General features: G+C 38.3%; 3 protein-coding genes across 3 annotated transcripts; 1 reads left to right on the top strand and 2 right to left on the bottom strand.

Moving 5' to 3' along the window:
• Nucleotides 1–4,422: 4,422 nt before the first annotated feature.
• Nucleotides 4,423–6,890, bottom strand: LOC131430747 (zinc finger protein 316). Its single transcript, XM_058595947.1, has 4 exons — nucleotides 6,634–6,890; nucleotides 5,349–6,579; nucleotides 5,209–5,294; nucleotides 4,423–5,145 (listed from the first exon to the last, which is right to left on the bottom strand). Exons 1-4 carry the CDS (start codon nucleotides 6,760–6,762, stop codon nucleotides 4,855–4,857), a joined length of 1,737 nt encoding a protein of 578 aa, XP_058451930.1. The 5' UTR covers nucleotides 6,763–6,890; the 3' UTR covers nucleotides 4,423–4,854.
• A 4,501-nt stretch (nucleotides 6,891–11,391) lies between these two features.
• LOC131430745 (mediator of RNA polymerase II transcription subunit 17) lies at nucleotides 11,392–13,742 on the top strand. Its single transcript, XM_058595945.1, has 3 exons — nucleotides 11,392–11,571; nucleotides 11,628–13,377; nucleotides 13,443–13,742. Exons 1-3 carry the CDS (start codon nucleotides 11,483–11,485, stop codon nucleotides 13,521–13,523), a joined length of 1,920 nt encoding a protein of 639 aa, XP_058451928.1. The 5' UTR covers nucleotides 11,392–11,482; the 3' UTR covers nucleotides 13,524–13,742.
• A 34-nt stretch (nucleotides 13,743–13,776) lies between these two features.
• On the bottom strand, nucleotides 13,777–15,419 carry LOC131430746 (uncharacterized). The gene is made up of 3 exons (XM_058595946.1): nucleotides 14,869–15,419; nucleotides 14,650–14,812; nucleotides 13,777–14,591 (listed from the first exon to the last, which is right to left on the bottom strand). The coding sequence occupies exons 1-3, from the start codon at nucleotides 15,279–15,281 to the stop codon at nucleotides 13,794–13,796; spliced, it is 1,374 nt and encodes a 457-aa protein (XP_058451929.1). The 5' UTR covers nucleotides 15,282–15,419; the 3' UTR covers nucleotides 13,777–13,793.
• Nucleotides 15,420–15,736: the final 317 nt, after the last annotated feature.

Genomic DNA, 15,736 nt, shown 5'->3' with positions numbered 1-15,736 from the left:
CTTGCCGAACACTCCTCATCGGCAGGCTTAGCAATCAATGTCAACAAAACCAAATCCTTGGATGTGAACACGGTGACCCCTTCCACCTTTATAGTAGCAGGGCAATCAGTGGAGAATGTTGAAAGCTTCCAATATCTTGGCAGCCAAATGGCGTCAGACTGGAACCCAGTAGGACATCGCTGCAGAGGCAGACCCAGAGGCTCATGGCGGCGTAGCCTCTATAAAGAAATAAAAGAAGTCGACCGAAACCTAACCTGGCAACAGGTTAAGGCGATGGCGGGCAATCGCCCAGGATGGAGATCTCTCAAGTCGGCCCTTTGCACCACTCGGGGTGCGCAGGAGCCTTAAGTAAGTAAGTAAGTCATCTCCGCGAAAATTGTGTCGATAAAAATGCGGTTATTTGGTTACGTGAATTACAAGTTCGTGCCGAAATAAATTTGAAACTTTGTTGACAAAAAATAATTACAAAATCAATATTCAAAGAATTGTTAATCGTTGGCCACTACTTTTGCCCATCTTTTTAGCAATTCTTGGATTCAAAAATTCGATCGGTTTGGCCGCAATCCACGAATAGATCGGTTTTGTTGACTTCATCGTAATTTGAGAAGTACTGGTCTGGAAAAAATAGTAATCAGAAGGAGCAATGTCTGTAATCACAAGGAGCGGGTGGGCTAGGATTTCCCATTTGTTTGATTCTATGTATATTTATACCGGTTGTACAACATGTGGGCCAGCATTGTCATGTTACAAAATAAGTTTGTCGTGTTTATCGGTGTATTGTGGCCGCTTTACTTGCAATGCTCGACTCAAAAGCATCAGACCTCGCTCGTAATCTTTTCACTCGGTTGCAGCAGCTCATAATATACCACATCCAGCTGGTACCACCATATACAGATACGATCCAAGAAACCTTCTCTTTTGTTCTATTGGGTTAGTGAAGAAACGTGAAGTAACGGCGGTCGATGTCCTTTTTGCTTCAATTCATAGGGCACCCGATAGCCTACCTTTGGGATTATTCCCATTGCTTTTAAATGTTGGTATATGACTGACTGAGTAACTCCCGTGTAACTTCGCCAGTGCTTCTTGCTTTCACGAAAGACTTCATTCCTCCAATTCATCACCTTCAAACTTTGGTGACGCTCCGGTTCGCTCTTCTAATTCCACATCGAAATTGCTACTTTTAAACCATACACTTCCACCAAAATACTATGACTTTCAGTGTCTGTTTTCTCCAAAAACACTTTATTCGCCACAAAATTCAACCTTTCCATAGTAAAAAAAAAGTATTGTTGTTTACGTTTCAGCTAAATGGCACATATTGAATTTAAAACGGATTGACAGTAGCTTTCAACACATTTTCAGAAAGATAAATCCTACTTTTATCTCTACTATTGGTCGATCGTTAGTCCTGAGCTGAAATGGTGGCCTTTATTACCGTTCTTGCATACACTTCCTCTTACACTTCACTCACAGATCATCTCATCCATGAGGTCTCACAGAAAAACGACACAACCTCACAAAATGAACTGGATGAACATCGTTTGACAGCTATCAGTGGTTTGTTAATTTCTGCATTATTTTATTCTATTCTACAATATTCTATCTCATTCCACAGTATTCCACAAACCACCAATAAGCCGGGTATATGACCATTATTTCCGGTGCTTCCGGAACCGGAGATCGGGGGCCAGGATATCCAAAATCGATTTGTTTAGTTGCCTACTGATAATGATTATTTATTTGTGTAGTTTTGAGATCAGTTTAGACATTTTTTACGTGTTTTGTATCGCCGGTTTAAGTGACGGTGTACAATATTGAACACACTTTACCCTATAACTCCGGAACCGGAAGTCGGATCGGAATGAAATTCAGAAATTTCGTATGGGACTGTGAGACCTTTCATTTGAATCTAAGTTTGTGGAAATCAGGCAAACCACCGTTGAGAAAAGTGAGTGAGATCCATTTTGGTATATATGACCACCATTTCCGGTGCTTCCGGAACCGGGAACCAGGATAGCCGAAATCTATTTGTTTAGTTGCCTATTGATAATGACTATCGTTTTGTGTAGTTTTGAGACCAGTTTAGTAATTTTTGTACGTATGTTTGGAAGTTTTATATTTGTTTATTAATTTTTTAATTTTTTCATTAAAATAATTTTAAAGGTTGTTTTATAGAATTGTTTATTCGAAAGCTAAGGAAAAGACGCACATTTCATGTCTTGGGCGAATTTTTTTATCCTTATTAGATTTTACAGTATGGGCTGTTGAAAAAAGGTTCTTTTTTTTGTTACCGCGAAATTTCAAAAAATCATATTTCGAAAATTTCACGTACTATATTGAAATAAAAAAATATGTGTCGAATATTTTCGAGTTTTTTACCGAAAAAAATAGTTAGATAAAAATCGTGGAACTCAACTCATTCCGAATTTAATTCTTGAACTTGAATTCCCAACCTTCCCGCGTGCAGATTCTAAATTCTGGACCTGAATTCAGAAAGCAGACTCTAAAACAGAGTTCAGGAATTGAATTCTGGTTCAGTGGTCAGTCCAAAACTGGATCAGTGGTCAGGTCCAAAACTGGCTCAAATCTAAAATTTAGTTCCAGAATTCTGAAAACCGTGGTCGATTACTTAATTTTTGAGTCATTTATGGTTATCTCACATAGTTGATAATAAATTGCTGATCATATTGCTACAACTCGATATATTCACGATCAAGTTCTACCCATTCTACGACAGAATTTGGAAAAGGTGCACCATAGTAAAGTAAGACGTATTCATGTTTAAAAAAAGTTATTTTTGGGACGACAATGTTAATTTTCATAAATTTTTTATCAACTATTAGGTGTACAACTTTGCTTCCGCCGTTTTTTACCAAATTTAAAGCTTTATTGCGAAAAAGTGCTTACAGATGTATTATTCAAAGTATTGTCCGTCGCTAGCGACAACTTTCTCCCATCTTTCCGGAAATTTTCGGATCCCGGCTCGAAAAAAGGAGTCCTTTTTTTACGCTATCCATGAAGCAATCCATTTTTCCAACTCTTCGAAGGATTGAAAATGTTGATCTGCCAGGCCGTGTGTCATCGAACGGAATAGGTGGAAATCAGAAGGGGCGACGTCTGGGGAATACGGCGTGTGGGGCAAGACTTCCCATTTCAGCGTTTCCAGGTACTTTTTGACTACTTTTACGACGTGAAGCCGAGCATTGTCGTGTAGGAGGATGACTTCGCCATGTCGCTCTTGATACTGTGGCCGCTTTTCATTTAGCGCGCGACTAAGGCGCATCAGTTGCGTTCGGTAGCGATCTCCTGTGATGGTTTCACCCGGTTTTAAGAGCTCGTAGTAAATTGTTATTCATCTTTGAAGGTTTTTTCTCTTCCACCATCATGTTCGTCTTCGACATCGAAATCACCATTTTTAAAACGTTGAAACCACTCCCGACACGTTCTTTTACTCAGAGCAGCATCACCATAAGTTTCTGAAAGCATTCGATGCGCTTCAGTTGCATTTTTTTTTTCGAATTGTAACAGAAAAGTAAAACTTCCCGCAAATGGCGAGTATTGGGCACATAAACAGACATTTTCGAGCGTGAATAATACGAAAACAAGAACAACTGTCACTGAAACGGCGATGACCGCGATGACACACTCACTTTAAAGACATTATCATCTATGTTTTTTACCAGCCTCAGCCGGTACAGCCACCTATCGGAAAACGGCGGAAGCAAAGTTGTACACCTGATAATTGACAGAAATGTGCAGATTCTAACAAAAAAAAAAACGCAAGAAGTCGTCAAAACCAAAAAAAAATCAGTAAAAATAACGCGTCAAGTTTAGAAACCAATAAACATTTTTTTCACTTTTACTTGAATGATGTACATTATAATACACGATATTATTTCTAGTAAAAATATGAATTTGAATTTGTGAGCAAATACCACCTTTTTTTTACAAGAAACTGTATTATTCACAGTTTTTTTTCAATTGAAACAATTATAAATTCAATGGTAATTGTGACCCAAGGCACCCGCCATGCAGTGTGTTTCGGGCCAAGTGTCAGCAAATTTTCAAGCTCAATAATTTTGTATAAATCACAAATCAATCAATCAATCTGAATTACAATGAAGGTAAGGAAAGTTCCAGTGTGGGATTTCAAAATACCTTTCACTTACAGTTATGAAAAAAATGTCAAGTGAAAAATAACCCGTAATTGCCGACTCTCTTCTACATATTTGCTGTTTTATCTAAACCTTAATTTTATTTACTGCATTGCGAACTCGAGAACTCCAATTGGTTTGAATGGCAGCAAATTCGTGGTGCATAATAAACGAATTCAAGCGCTATGTGGTGTAGTCTCACTACAACATGTAATAGTAGTACAATATATACTGGCTGACAATAAAACACAGTTATTTTGGATTACTGTTTATTACAAAGTTATCTAACGAATTTCTTACAATTATAAAGATATATTATCCTACTGTGACAAACAAAATCAAAACTTTCGTAGATGTCACTTTTCACGATTTAGATATAACTAGAGAGCCTGTAAATAGAATGACTACATCTCATCCGTAATGTTGGCAACAACTCAAAACAATTAATACGAAATGGTGACAGTTTCGTAAGCTTTATATTATTTTTGACAGGTCGCTACTGCTGGCACGATTGGAACGACACTGACGATGCTATTTGTTCCAAACAAACAGCTGTCGTCACTCCACCTTCAGGCACTCTAGATACAACATAAGCTTCCTCGCATATGTTTAAAAAAAAGTCTCTTAAGTGCACTCATTTTTTCGCCGTTGAAAGAATGCAAAAGTAGAAGGCTATTATTCAGTCGAATCGAATTGATATTCAATTTTTTGACTTATTATTCTTGCTACTTTTCTGATGCAATGTCATCTCATGTCGGTTTAGGGCACTTTTATCGTTGAATACGCGACCACAAGCGCAAGTGAAGGTTCGCCCATAATGCATTGCTAAATGCCGACTGAGTCCAGACGAATATCTGAACTCTTTCGAACACAGGGTGCACTTATGGATGGTGATGACTGGATTTTTCGTGTGGCTATTATTAAGGTGATTTCGAAGTTGGTCCTTTTGATTAAATCGTTTCGGGCAGTGGTCGCAGGCAAAAGGACGATTCTGAAAAAGAAAGTTCGTTACCTCCGTAGCATGGCTTTTTAACAACGCAATGATTGAACTTACGTTCGTATGAATCAACATATGTCGTTTCAAAATTTCCTTCTGAACAAAACTTCTGCCACATTCACCACAAACAAATGGCTTTTCTCCTGGAAGCAAATTATGTCAATATCCGTTCAACGTAGGAGGTATAACAAAATTACCTGTGTGAATTCGAAAATGTCTTTCGAACGAACTTTTGGTTGGGCACCATTTGTCACAGATGTCGCAACTGTGCCCCTTTGGCATGTTTGGATGTTCGGTTTCATTGTGTTCTCGCAAAAGATCTCGGGATCGAAATACTCGCTTGCAATACGAGCACTTTAATATACCCGATATTTGAGCCTCAAAACTTTTAGCTGGCGAAGTAGGGTTTTGCGTCGGTTCTGTGCTGAACTCCATACATATAATCGAGCCGTCGTCAGCACGGACTTCAACCTTTGTCAAATCTCGAGCTTTTTCTACCTTCATGATGCAATTTTCACCATTGAACCCAGGTTGGTCAGCTAGTTCCGCTTTAACTGCATTCGTGACCGCTTCAAAGTCCTCGTCCGAATCGTCTAATGACCCGTAGAGATTATGTTCTTCGCGCTCCAGTTCGTCCTCGAGTACATAAGTATCCGTATCAGAGACATCACTGATAACAAAACGATCCGCGTCAGGAATCATACTTGCTGAAGCGTTGCTTACGAGATCTACATTCTGTTCGTCATTAGCGACAGTGATTGTACTTTTACTTGTGTCTTCTTCAATCTCCCCAGCTTCCATATCTCCATGATCAAAATATTGAACCATATCGTGATCTTGCTTAGCAAATGCTACACCAGAATCTACAATAGTGATCAAATTTTCTTTAGAACTATCAACTGATTCATGATCCATAGCTTCCGATTGCTGAATATCATCATGATTCACGTTTTCCTCAGACATGTTTTCAAACGTTTGAACTATTTCCTCTTGAACGTCTTCATACGAGACACTGGATTCTATTATGACGTCACCCAACTCTTCCGTACTTGTGCAAGCATCCTGCATCATATTTCGACGGTTGGCGTTTTTCCGCCTAAACGTTTCGAATATTGTGCTCCTTTCCCGGGCTGCCGAGGCCTGAAATTCTTTTCTTAAAGAATCTTCTTTAGCTTGCCATTCTAATTGTTTCTTCGTTTCCGTTTCCATCTCAAAAGATTTGATATATTGCAAACTAGATTCGAACTCGATCTCGTCATCGTCCGAGTCACACGCAAGAGAACTAACTTTCCCTGCCGCAAGCAGCTTTACATGACGCCTCAGCTTGATATCGTTCTCACGACATTTGCTTCGAAAAACATAAGTTTTTTCTAACTGGTAACGACACGGACTACAGATATTCTTCGGTAAGCTATCGTTTTGGTGAACCTTCAAATGCATTTGTTATTGTTATTGTAACAAACATGCAATATAAAACCCTACCTCCAACGAAACACTAGCCATTATACGAAGAACCATAGAATTTTCAGTTCCTTCGAAAATCTCCTCCAACGAGTCGGCATTTTTCAAACACAATCTGCATAGCTCGTTGAACTCTTTATGTTTCGCCATTCTTTGCTTGATTTTGTGTATTACAACTAATTTTCAATAAGATATAGCAATAAATATCATAAGCAAAAGCAACACTGGGACAAGATATCAGGAGTTTTTGTTTATATTCCCCGATGGACATATCGAGCAATTTGACGTCTCTGTTACTCACACCGATGCAGAGTGCGTAGATCTACACGCTCATTCAATGTTACTCTCAAGTGAGCTATTTGTACTCACTTTTGTTTATTTAGTGCAAATGTCAAAAAGTGAGTAATATTGATGTACAAGACTGAGTAACTTTTACTCAGTTTCTAAATTGACAACAAGTTTTACTCACAGGACTTTGAAAACGTTGCGTGAAAATTTACGTTCAATGATTTTTGAAGAAAGGAAATTTGAAAAAAATGGAGCAGGTTGGAGCCAAGGTAAATTAATACTATCGAAAATTAAAAGGTAATATTATTGTACCTCCTAATCAGAGATGCCATTTATACAGATTTATCTGTATTATACAGATTTTTACATGCTCATACAGATTTTATACAGAGTACAGATTTTATACAGATTTCCTCAATTTAATACAGATTTATACAGATCTCACAAAAAGTAAGAAAGAAAAAAATAAACTATTCTGTCTGAGCTATCTTTTAGTATATGATTCCAGTGACGATATAAAAGTCTATCAATCAACGAACAAATTACAAATTAATATGGAAATCTGTGAAATCCAATTATATTATAATTTGAAACCAATTTGAACTGATATTCAATTTTTTTTTACAATGACTTAGTGGAAACCTATATTGGAGAAACCAAATGAATGAAAAACTAACAGAAAAGATGATTTCTGTATGAAATGTTCAAAACGACGAATGTAACAATGAGAGATTCTCTTTGTTTACTTTGTTTACAATCCTTCACTCCAATTATTTACCGATAATAATAAATAAAGCCTGATGGCTCTTTGAATCTGCACTGAAGAAATTACCGAAAAAAGCAGGAATATTTCGCAATAATCGAAAGAGAAAGTAAACAAAGAGAATCTCTCATTGTTACATTCGTCGTTTTGAACATTTTATACAGATTTATTGGAAAAAGATACGCTCAGAGACAGTACTTCACTGTCAAACTGAGAGTTGTATGAACCGACTTGACGTTGCATATTGGTCATTGAAATTCCATGTCAAATTATAAAGTCATTAATTTCTAACTAGATAAATGTATGGAATTACAATTCAATTGTTGTAGATAAAAAAATGAAACTTCGTCGTTGAATTTTCTTGTGAGCGCGGCAATGACATATTGAATCTACCATCCTACAACCACAATCTATTGGAATACATATCTTAGCATCATTTTGTTGTAAGAATTTCATTTTATTAGTGAATACAGATTAATACAGATTTTTTATACAAAGAATACAGATTTTCTATGAAAATATCTGGCATCTCTGGGTGTGAGTAACAGAGACGTCAAATTGCTCAATAGATTTGTTACACACTAAACAGTTAACACGAAGCCTAAGGATTCTACGTTCACACATTCTCCTAAAAGCTCAACTAATATTGAAGAATCCAATTTGTGTGGTCACCACAAGATAGCGTGATGGTGATTCATTTGACATCATTCAATTATGAATAATTGTGGACTATTTTTCAATTTACTTGAGTTTAAACGAATGCAGATGGTAAAATCATAAGCTCGTGTAAGGGCCACACGAGAATTATTTTTATCATTTTTAATGATGACTGAGTAATGATGTATTGATAGAAATCTCGTCATTACTGCACCATACACGTTCATTGAAATGATATTATTTTTAGTAATGACATTTTTAATGACTCGTGTAAGGGCCGCTATACAAATATGGATAAAAAAATGATTATTCACTTTTTGTCATTTAACGAATGATTTCAAACTGGCCTCTACATAGTTGAAAATCTCTAAGGAAATTTGAACTAATTAGTTCACGTGCAGATTTGATTCGGGTCATAAAACATGTGTAAATATACGAATTATTAAATTTCAATCATATTTTACCAACGAATCTTTCAATTCATAAATAAAAGCTAAGAGCAAATTCAGCAGCAAGGAGATCTATATGGAAGATCTATAATAGAACAGAAACTGGAACAAACGTATATCCAGAAAGCCGTTCTAGTTTTATTTATTCGACCAGTTCTCTGTCAAATTTAAAACTGGTCTACGATTCCGTTCTATTTTTTGTATATTTGAAACACGAGTAAAACACTGCTGGGGCTGCCAGTTTTTCTTGTTTTAAAATCCAGATTTAAATTTTGTAACTGACATAAATTATGCATCTAGAACTATTAGAACACTACTGAATATGCCCTAAGAATTTGTCAGATTCGAAAACAGCACCCAACCTCACTTCTTCGAATTCGATATTCCATATTATGATTTCTTCATAAATCAGTTGTTTTCAAAAAAGGGCGAGCTATAAAGGGCGAAACTATCATTTCATTTGTTATTGTAAGTTTCACCTCCGTATTCCATGCCAACAATGAGAGTTAATTACTAAAAAGGAAGTGCGAAACTATTTCCCTTTCGTCATTTTATATGGTTTCCTAGCTCTTCACGAAAAATGAACGATGATGCAACCCCATTATTCATACACAGAAGGCATAGGCATAGAAGTAAACAAATCGTAAAAGGCTGAAAATCTTTTTATGTTTATTTATTAAGTTAATAGAAAAGGAAAGCGGAAAAATTTACATACCTTCAATCGCCCCGTCATTGGACAAATCTGTGCCATTTGCTTTAACCACGTCAACCTAAAAAAGCTTTACGCGAACGAATTCATAATGATCAATGCATAGCATACCATGACAAATTGCGGTGGGTACGACTTCAACAGGTCAATCAAATTGTAAAAAAAAACTGCTTCACTCATTTCATCACGAACAATCATTCATGTGAGAAGTGCACCGTACTGGGTGATTCCGTTTCCGATTAATAGTCATAAATGCACAGCTTTCATTATGTATCGCAAGAGCAAAACAGCAAAGAGACACCAAACAAGGCATTTGCGAGCCAACGTCTCTCTTATAGGGTGATAAACAGTATCAGACTTTTATTTTCTTACGATCATAGAGGGTTTAACCTTCATGTCATTCGCATCTTATTGCCAGAGTTTTTTTGGAGTAGGAAATCCAACTCAACTATATCCTGTTCCTTGAGTACCAGGGCATTCGTCGTTCTTCTTGCTTTGGTCCAATCCATGGTCTCAAACAGAGATGCCAGATATTTTCATAGAAAATCTGTATTCTTTGTATAAAAAATCTGTATTAATCTGTATTCAGTAATAAAATGAAATTCTTACAACAAAATGATGATAAAAGATGTTATTCCAATAGATTGTGGTTGTAGGATGGTAGATTCAATCAGTCAATTCAACGACGAAGTTTCATAGTTTTTTTTATCCACAATTGAATTGCAATTCCATATATTTATCTAGTTTGAAATTGATGACTTTATAATTTGACATGGAATTTCAACGCCCAATATGCAACGTCAAGTCGGTTCATACAACTCTCAGTTTGACAGTAAAGTTTCATGATGCCATTACTTCCTTAAATAAAGTACTGTCTCTGAGCGTATCCAAAAAATTATCTTTTCTGTTAGTTTTTCATTCATTTGGCTTCTCCTGGCTGTTTTCACTCAGTCATTGAAAAAAATTGAATATCAGTTCAAATTGGTTTCAAATTATAATATAAATGGATTTCACAGATTTTCATATTATTTTGTGATTTGTCCGTTGATTGAAAGATTTTTATATCGTCACTGGAATCAACTACTAAAAGATAGCTCAGACAGAAAAGTTAAATTTGTTCTTTCTTGCTTTTTGTGACATCTGTATAAATCTGTATAAAATTTAGAAAATCTGTATAAAATCTGTACTCTGTATTAAATCTGTATGCGTATGTAAAAATCTGTATAATACAGAGAAATCTGTATAAATGGCATCTCTGGTCTCAAATCTTTTGTTTTAGCGATACACAATGTGAGCTTTGATTTTGCTCAGAAAGCAGTCAAAAGCTTTTCTGTTTGATGCGTCCCATGTTCGGATTTACTGGGTACGTTCTTCTAGTCAATTAGGCTATTTCTTCGTGTGTTTTCACATGCAGGGTAGTTTAATTGGCAAAACGATTTCATCGGATAGGAGATAGCTACGGATTCTAGTATCTTCTATGCGGTAGCTTTTCGCGGTTTTCATTACATAGTTATATTCGCTTGTCATTTGGCCAATCTGTTTTCCTCGTTAGATACTGATCAAATTAAAATCTTTTTTTCTCTAAACCGCTGTTAGACAGTAGGGCTTGGGAAAGGTTAAACACACACACAGTATGTGTAGTGTTCAGAATACCACGTATATTGTATAGTCTTAAATGAAAATTTTCTATTTAAATACGATGAACTGTATAGTATCCAACAAATCTAATGGTGAATCAATTGTTTCTGCTGTAAAATTAATATATATTTTTCGTGCAATTTGGTTGAATTATTTTTTCTGTGTGTAGGAGCATAATTTACCATCTGATGACCCCTCTAGCTTTTGACATTCTCAAAAGCTTTTGAACGAAATTCTTCCGAAAATGAGCTTTCAATGACAAATCGTGATGCTGATCGAGAAAAATGTCGGCTTGTTGATTTGCGGGTCAAACATTTCGGTGTTGTGTTTATTTTAACGTGAAATAGGGAAAACCCGAAGCCAAACATGTCCTTTTCAGCGAATATTAGTGTCGAAGCTCCGATAGAGAATCAAATTCAGGAGATTGCTTACGACGGAACGGAAATATATCAACTGCAAGTTTACCTGGTAATTTCTCTAGAACGTCATCAACATTGTATTTTTCTTCTAGACCACCAACTCTATCGGAACATTTGGCAAAATGCGCTGCTAAGATTGATTTTAGTAAAACAGCGAATGACATCGACTTGGTACAGCAAAGTATAAAAAAAGAAGACGAGAAGAAGGACGATGAATCCAAAGATCCAACTGCTCATTTCCAATCCAGTTTGTGGCCGTGGGATTCCGTGCGGAACAAATTGAAGGAAGCCTATACGGAAGTGTGCGTACTGTCGGACGTTCTGGCGATTGCAAAAGAGAAACGATTTATGGTGCTGGATCCGATTCCGCAGGATCCACCGGAAGTAAAACCAATGGTGCAGGTTTACGCTAGGAAAAAGGCTTTGGCTAGTGCTGCCAACATTCTGTTGACTGGAGCAGATAGACTGAAGACAGCGCATACTGATCAAGGAGGAACACGCAGCACACCGGATTTCCATATAGAGCTCTTGAGGCTGAGAAGAAATTGGCGATTAAAAAAAGTATCGAATACGATTATCGGGGATCTGAGCTATCGAACAGCAGGTTCCAAATTTATGCATCCGGGTATGTTCGAAGTGACCAAAGCGGAAGATGAAGAAACAAGCGAAGATGGCACTAGCGGACCGACATCAGCTAGTGGTCCGAAAATCAACTCCGCACTGAGAGTCAATGTACCAACGGAACTTCAAGGGGTTGCATTTATCAAAGTGATAACACAGAAAGATCAGGAAGATTTATGCACGGCAACCGTAAACATGATGGGATCTACACAGCAGTGCACGTTGGCCGGGGCATGGCAACAGACATTAGAATTTGCGCAGAATGTTTTGTTCTGCAAGGAGTTGTTTAATCAGTTGGCAAGGGAGGCTGTGCAGCTACAGGCACCGATTCCCCACGTTGTTGTCGGTAATCAAATCCGAGCCACATTACTTCCGGGAATTCAACTAATAATCTCACTTTGTCACTCGACATCCTCCGATTCGAACAACAGCTCCGAACCGATCAAAGATCATGATCATGTCCTGGAACATTCACTTCATCAATTGCTGAGGGAATTCCACCATAAAAACACTCACCATCCATTCCCACATCCTGCCAGTGCACCTCTCGGTCCAAGCAAAAAACGAATGCTCGCAGGACCTTCGGCTTTCGATCGGTACGAGTTGCTCGAAATGACCAAATCTCAAACCTTGCTGGAGCAAATAATCGCCCAAGCTCAGCACATCTTTACACGTCGCCGGGCCCAATATGTATTGGACACTTTAGCCAGGGACGTCAAAGATCCTCAAATTACTTCGCATTGGAATGCTATGAACAGTCCTACGATGTCCTGTGTCAAGATCAATATCACCTCCCATGGATACGATGCGAATCTGCGAACTTCCCTCGTCATTCATGTGAAGGAGCGTTCACTGAAATGCATCTGCCGGGACGGTCGCATAATGCACATGTCCTACGAAATGCAGGAGCTGCGTGATTTGATTCTCTGTCAAATCAGCCAACACCAGATTATTTGTCTGCAAAGTTTGGCCAAGTGTATGGCCTGGCAGATACTGTCGAACAGCAGTCACCTGGGAATCGGTTCGGTGGAACCGCTGGGAAACGCCAGTTCCTGTGTGTTGGCCTCACCGAACAGCGATCGGTTGATTGCGGTGCAGGTTCGGTGCGACCCACAGATCGACGTCAAAGTTTACATCGCTCAGAGTCCTGGCAAGGATTTCTTCCCTGGTTCGCTGGTACAGGGCCTCCACTGGGCTCATCTCGGCGGTCACTTCAAGGAGGTAAGCTGCTGTGATGCGTAGATGGAAGAAACATATTATTATTAAAAAAATAATTCCCTCTCCAGGTTCGTTTCGATAAGATGGAAGGTAAAAATTTCCACAACAAAATGGAATTTCTGATGGCAAGCCTGACAAGCCAATCATAACCACTACTGGAGAAACTGTTCCTGGACGTTGATACGGGCAGTGAAAGCAGTAACCACCAACAACCGGATTTGGGTCAATTTACGCTTGACCTCAGCACTCGAATGGACTGAGAGGTTATTCCTAGGATCCTTTTGATGCATCTTTGATAGTATTCAATTATTGTCGATTGCCTACGATTGGTTTAAGATTATCTAGTAAAGATATTTTGATTAGCCCCATGCCGATGCGAAGAATGAGTGAATATGAACATCGAACTGTAAAACCATTAATTAACTGCTATATTTTTCGTCATACTCTAATTCAAACAGTAACTGCTGTATTCTTAATCGAGCCAGTTGATTCTTTTTGTTTGGTAATCGTCGCAGAATCGGTGCACATGACAGAAGAAATCGTTCATCCGAGTCGCCACATCCGGCTTTGCTAGTCTGTTCTGGTGTTCGGTTCCCGATATGGACGTGCATATCTTCTCGCACAGATGACTGCAGTTGAACAGGCGAAGCCGATGGTAGCTCCTGCGTTGTTTGTTCTGATGCAACTGGCTCGGGTGAAGAAACGGTAATACTTTCGGGAGCGACACAAGAACTAGATTCATGGCATTCTGGAGATTGTTCTGATGATACTTGTTTTTCAAAGTTTTGATGTATCGATTCCGGTTGCTTATGTTCTGAAATAACAGAACCCTCATCGGGATGTTCGGATATAACCGATTCCATTTCGATTTCTTCGACGTGAATCTCAGAATCACCTTCAGAGAGAGCTTCTAATTTGACAGAGTTCTGCGCATATGAATGCTGTGCCGGCATTTCGTAAGATTGCTGAATGTCCAACATCGTAGAATCTAATCGTTCTTCGTAGAGAAAGTTTTCGGAATTTTCTTCTCGATTGCCATTGCTATTGCCGTTAATTTGATGTCGTGGTGACAACCAATCTTCTCGGTTTGGTTGCAACTCTTCCTCAACCAGTCGATTATCATGAAACATTCTCTCCTCTTCCTCGATTTCATCTTCATCTTCAGTTTCTTCAATTCCTATAACAGCACCTTCAGGAATATTATCTGGGTCTTGAAGCTACAAAGCAAATCCTTCGTCAAGCTAATCTCTATATGGAAGTCTGTTTCCTACTCACCATTTGGAATACCTCCTCTCCATCCTCTGTTACGTACGACACAGTTATAGGCTCTCGACTTGACTTGAAAAGTTCCACACCTTCTTCGAACTCTACGTATTCTGCATCATCATCGTCATTATCAAATCCTTCCATGCATTCTATTTCTCTCGATCTTTTACCCCTAAGAGCAAAAACATGAACGTAAAAATAGTGTTCCAACCTTTACCATCGACTAACTTTTTCCCGATGAATGGCAGCAAAAATTCCAGCAACCGGTAGTGAATCCAGGTTTTCTGTTCTTCCTCGTTCTTGTTCCGTACCACCTTCATGAAAGCATCGCGCAGACTTCGCCAGCGTTTCTTGCACTCCTGCTCGGAAAGATTCATCGCCACGGCAACCTCGGCCCAAGCTTCATGGCGAGTGCTGAATCGTTTGTGATCCTTCATGGTCGTGTTGTACAGAATCGGTCGTTTCTTGATTTCACTGACAAACATTTCCTCGTTCACTTTAACAAACTGACGCTTTGTTCCGTTGCCAGGGTAGGTTGTTTTCAGCAACAACGTCGGCGGTGGCGATGATCCCTTCGAAGCAAGTTCCAAATACTGCAACTCCTGCATCTTAGATCGACTTGTTTTTATTATCTGGAACATCAGCAGCCGAGTGGTGGGTGCCTATGTTCGCGATGTAAACAAAACAAATGCAAAATATTTATAACGCTGAAACGCAAATTCTTTTTGCTTCACAGAACAAAATCGCAAAACAATTTAGAATCTGATCGCCTTGCGTTTCTTTGGTATGTCAAAAGCTTACACTCATATTGCGAACTTTTCAGATACAAAGTTAAATTCGTTTTTTAACGAAGGAAACGAAATTAATAGACTCATGTTTGTTTTGAAGAATGGCGAAACATACACAGAGGTGCCAGATGCACAGATTATTCTGTATTTCATAGCTTTAAACAAATTACTTTTTCATAGAACACAGACAGGCACAGAGTTATGAGCATGCAATGTACTATCGACATTGGGTTCGATCAGACCTTGTCAGCTTCGAGTGAAATCAGTCTTTATTTCTTATTTTGACTTTTTCCACACCCACTTGTGTG

The sequence above is a fragment of the Malaya genurostris genome, chromosome 2 (genome assembly GCF_030247185.1).
Source record: "Malaya genurostris strain Urasoe2022 chromosome 2, Malgen_1.1, whole genome shotgun sequence".
NCBI lineage: Eukaryota > Metazoa > Arthropoda > Insecta > Diptera > Culicidae > Malaya > Malaya genurostris.
The sequence above is the reverse complement of the archived record's forward strand: the minus strand, read 5'-3'. Positions and strand labels throughout refer to the sequence as shown.

Excerpts from the sequence above, each read along its gene's own strand:
- LOC131430747 (XM_058595947.1), bottom strand. The coding sequence starts at position 6,762 with ATGGCGAAACATAAAGAGTTCAACGAGCTATGCAGATTGTGTTTGAAA. Across the intron at positions 6,580-6,633 it reads TGGCTAGTGTTTCGTTGGAG|GTTCACCAAAACGATAGCTT; the intron begins GTAGGGTTTTAT and ends ATGCATTTGAAG. Across the intron at positions 5,146-5,208 it reads ATATGTTGATTCATACGAAC|AATCGTCCTTTTGCCTGCGA; the intron begins GTAAGTTCAATC and ends TTTCTTTTTCAG.
- LOC131430745 (XM_058595945.1), top strand. The coding sequence starts at position 11,483 with ATGTCCTTTTCAGCGAATATTAGTGTCGAAGCTCCGATAGAGAATCAA. Across the intron at positions 11,572-11,627 it reads GGAACGGAAATATATCAACT|ACCACCAACTCTATCGGAAC; the intron begins GCAAGTTTACCT and ends TTTTTCTTCTAG. Across the intron at positions 13,378-13,442 it reads TCGGCGGTCACTTCAAGGAG|GTTCGTTTCGATAAGATGGA; the intron begins GTAAGCTGCTGT and ends TTCCCTCTCCAG.
- LOC131430746 (XM_058595946.1), bottom strand. The coding sequence starts at position 15,281 with ATGTTCCAGATAATAAAAACAAGTCGATCTAAGATGCAGGAGTTGCAG. Across the intron at positions 14,813-14,868 it reads CTGCCATTCATCGGGAAAAA|GGGTAAAAGATCGAGAGAAA; the intron begins GTTAGTCGATGG and ends TTTTGCTCTTAG. Across the intron at positions 14,592-14,649 it reads GAGAGGAGGTATTCCAAATG|CTTCAAGACCCAGATAATAT; the intron begins GTGAGTAGGAAA and ends TTTGCTTTGTAG.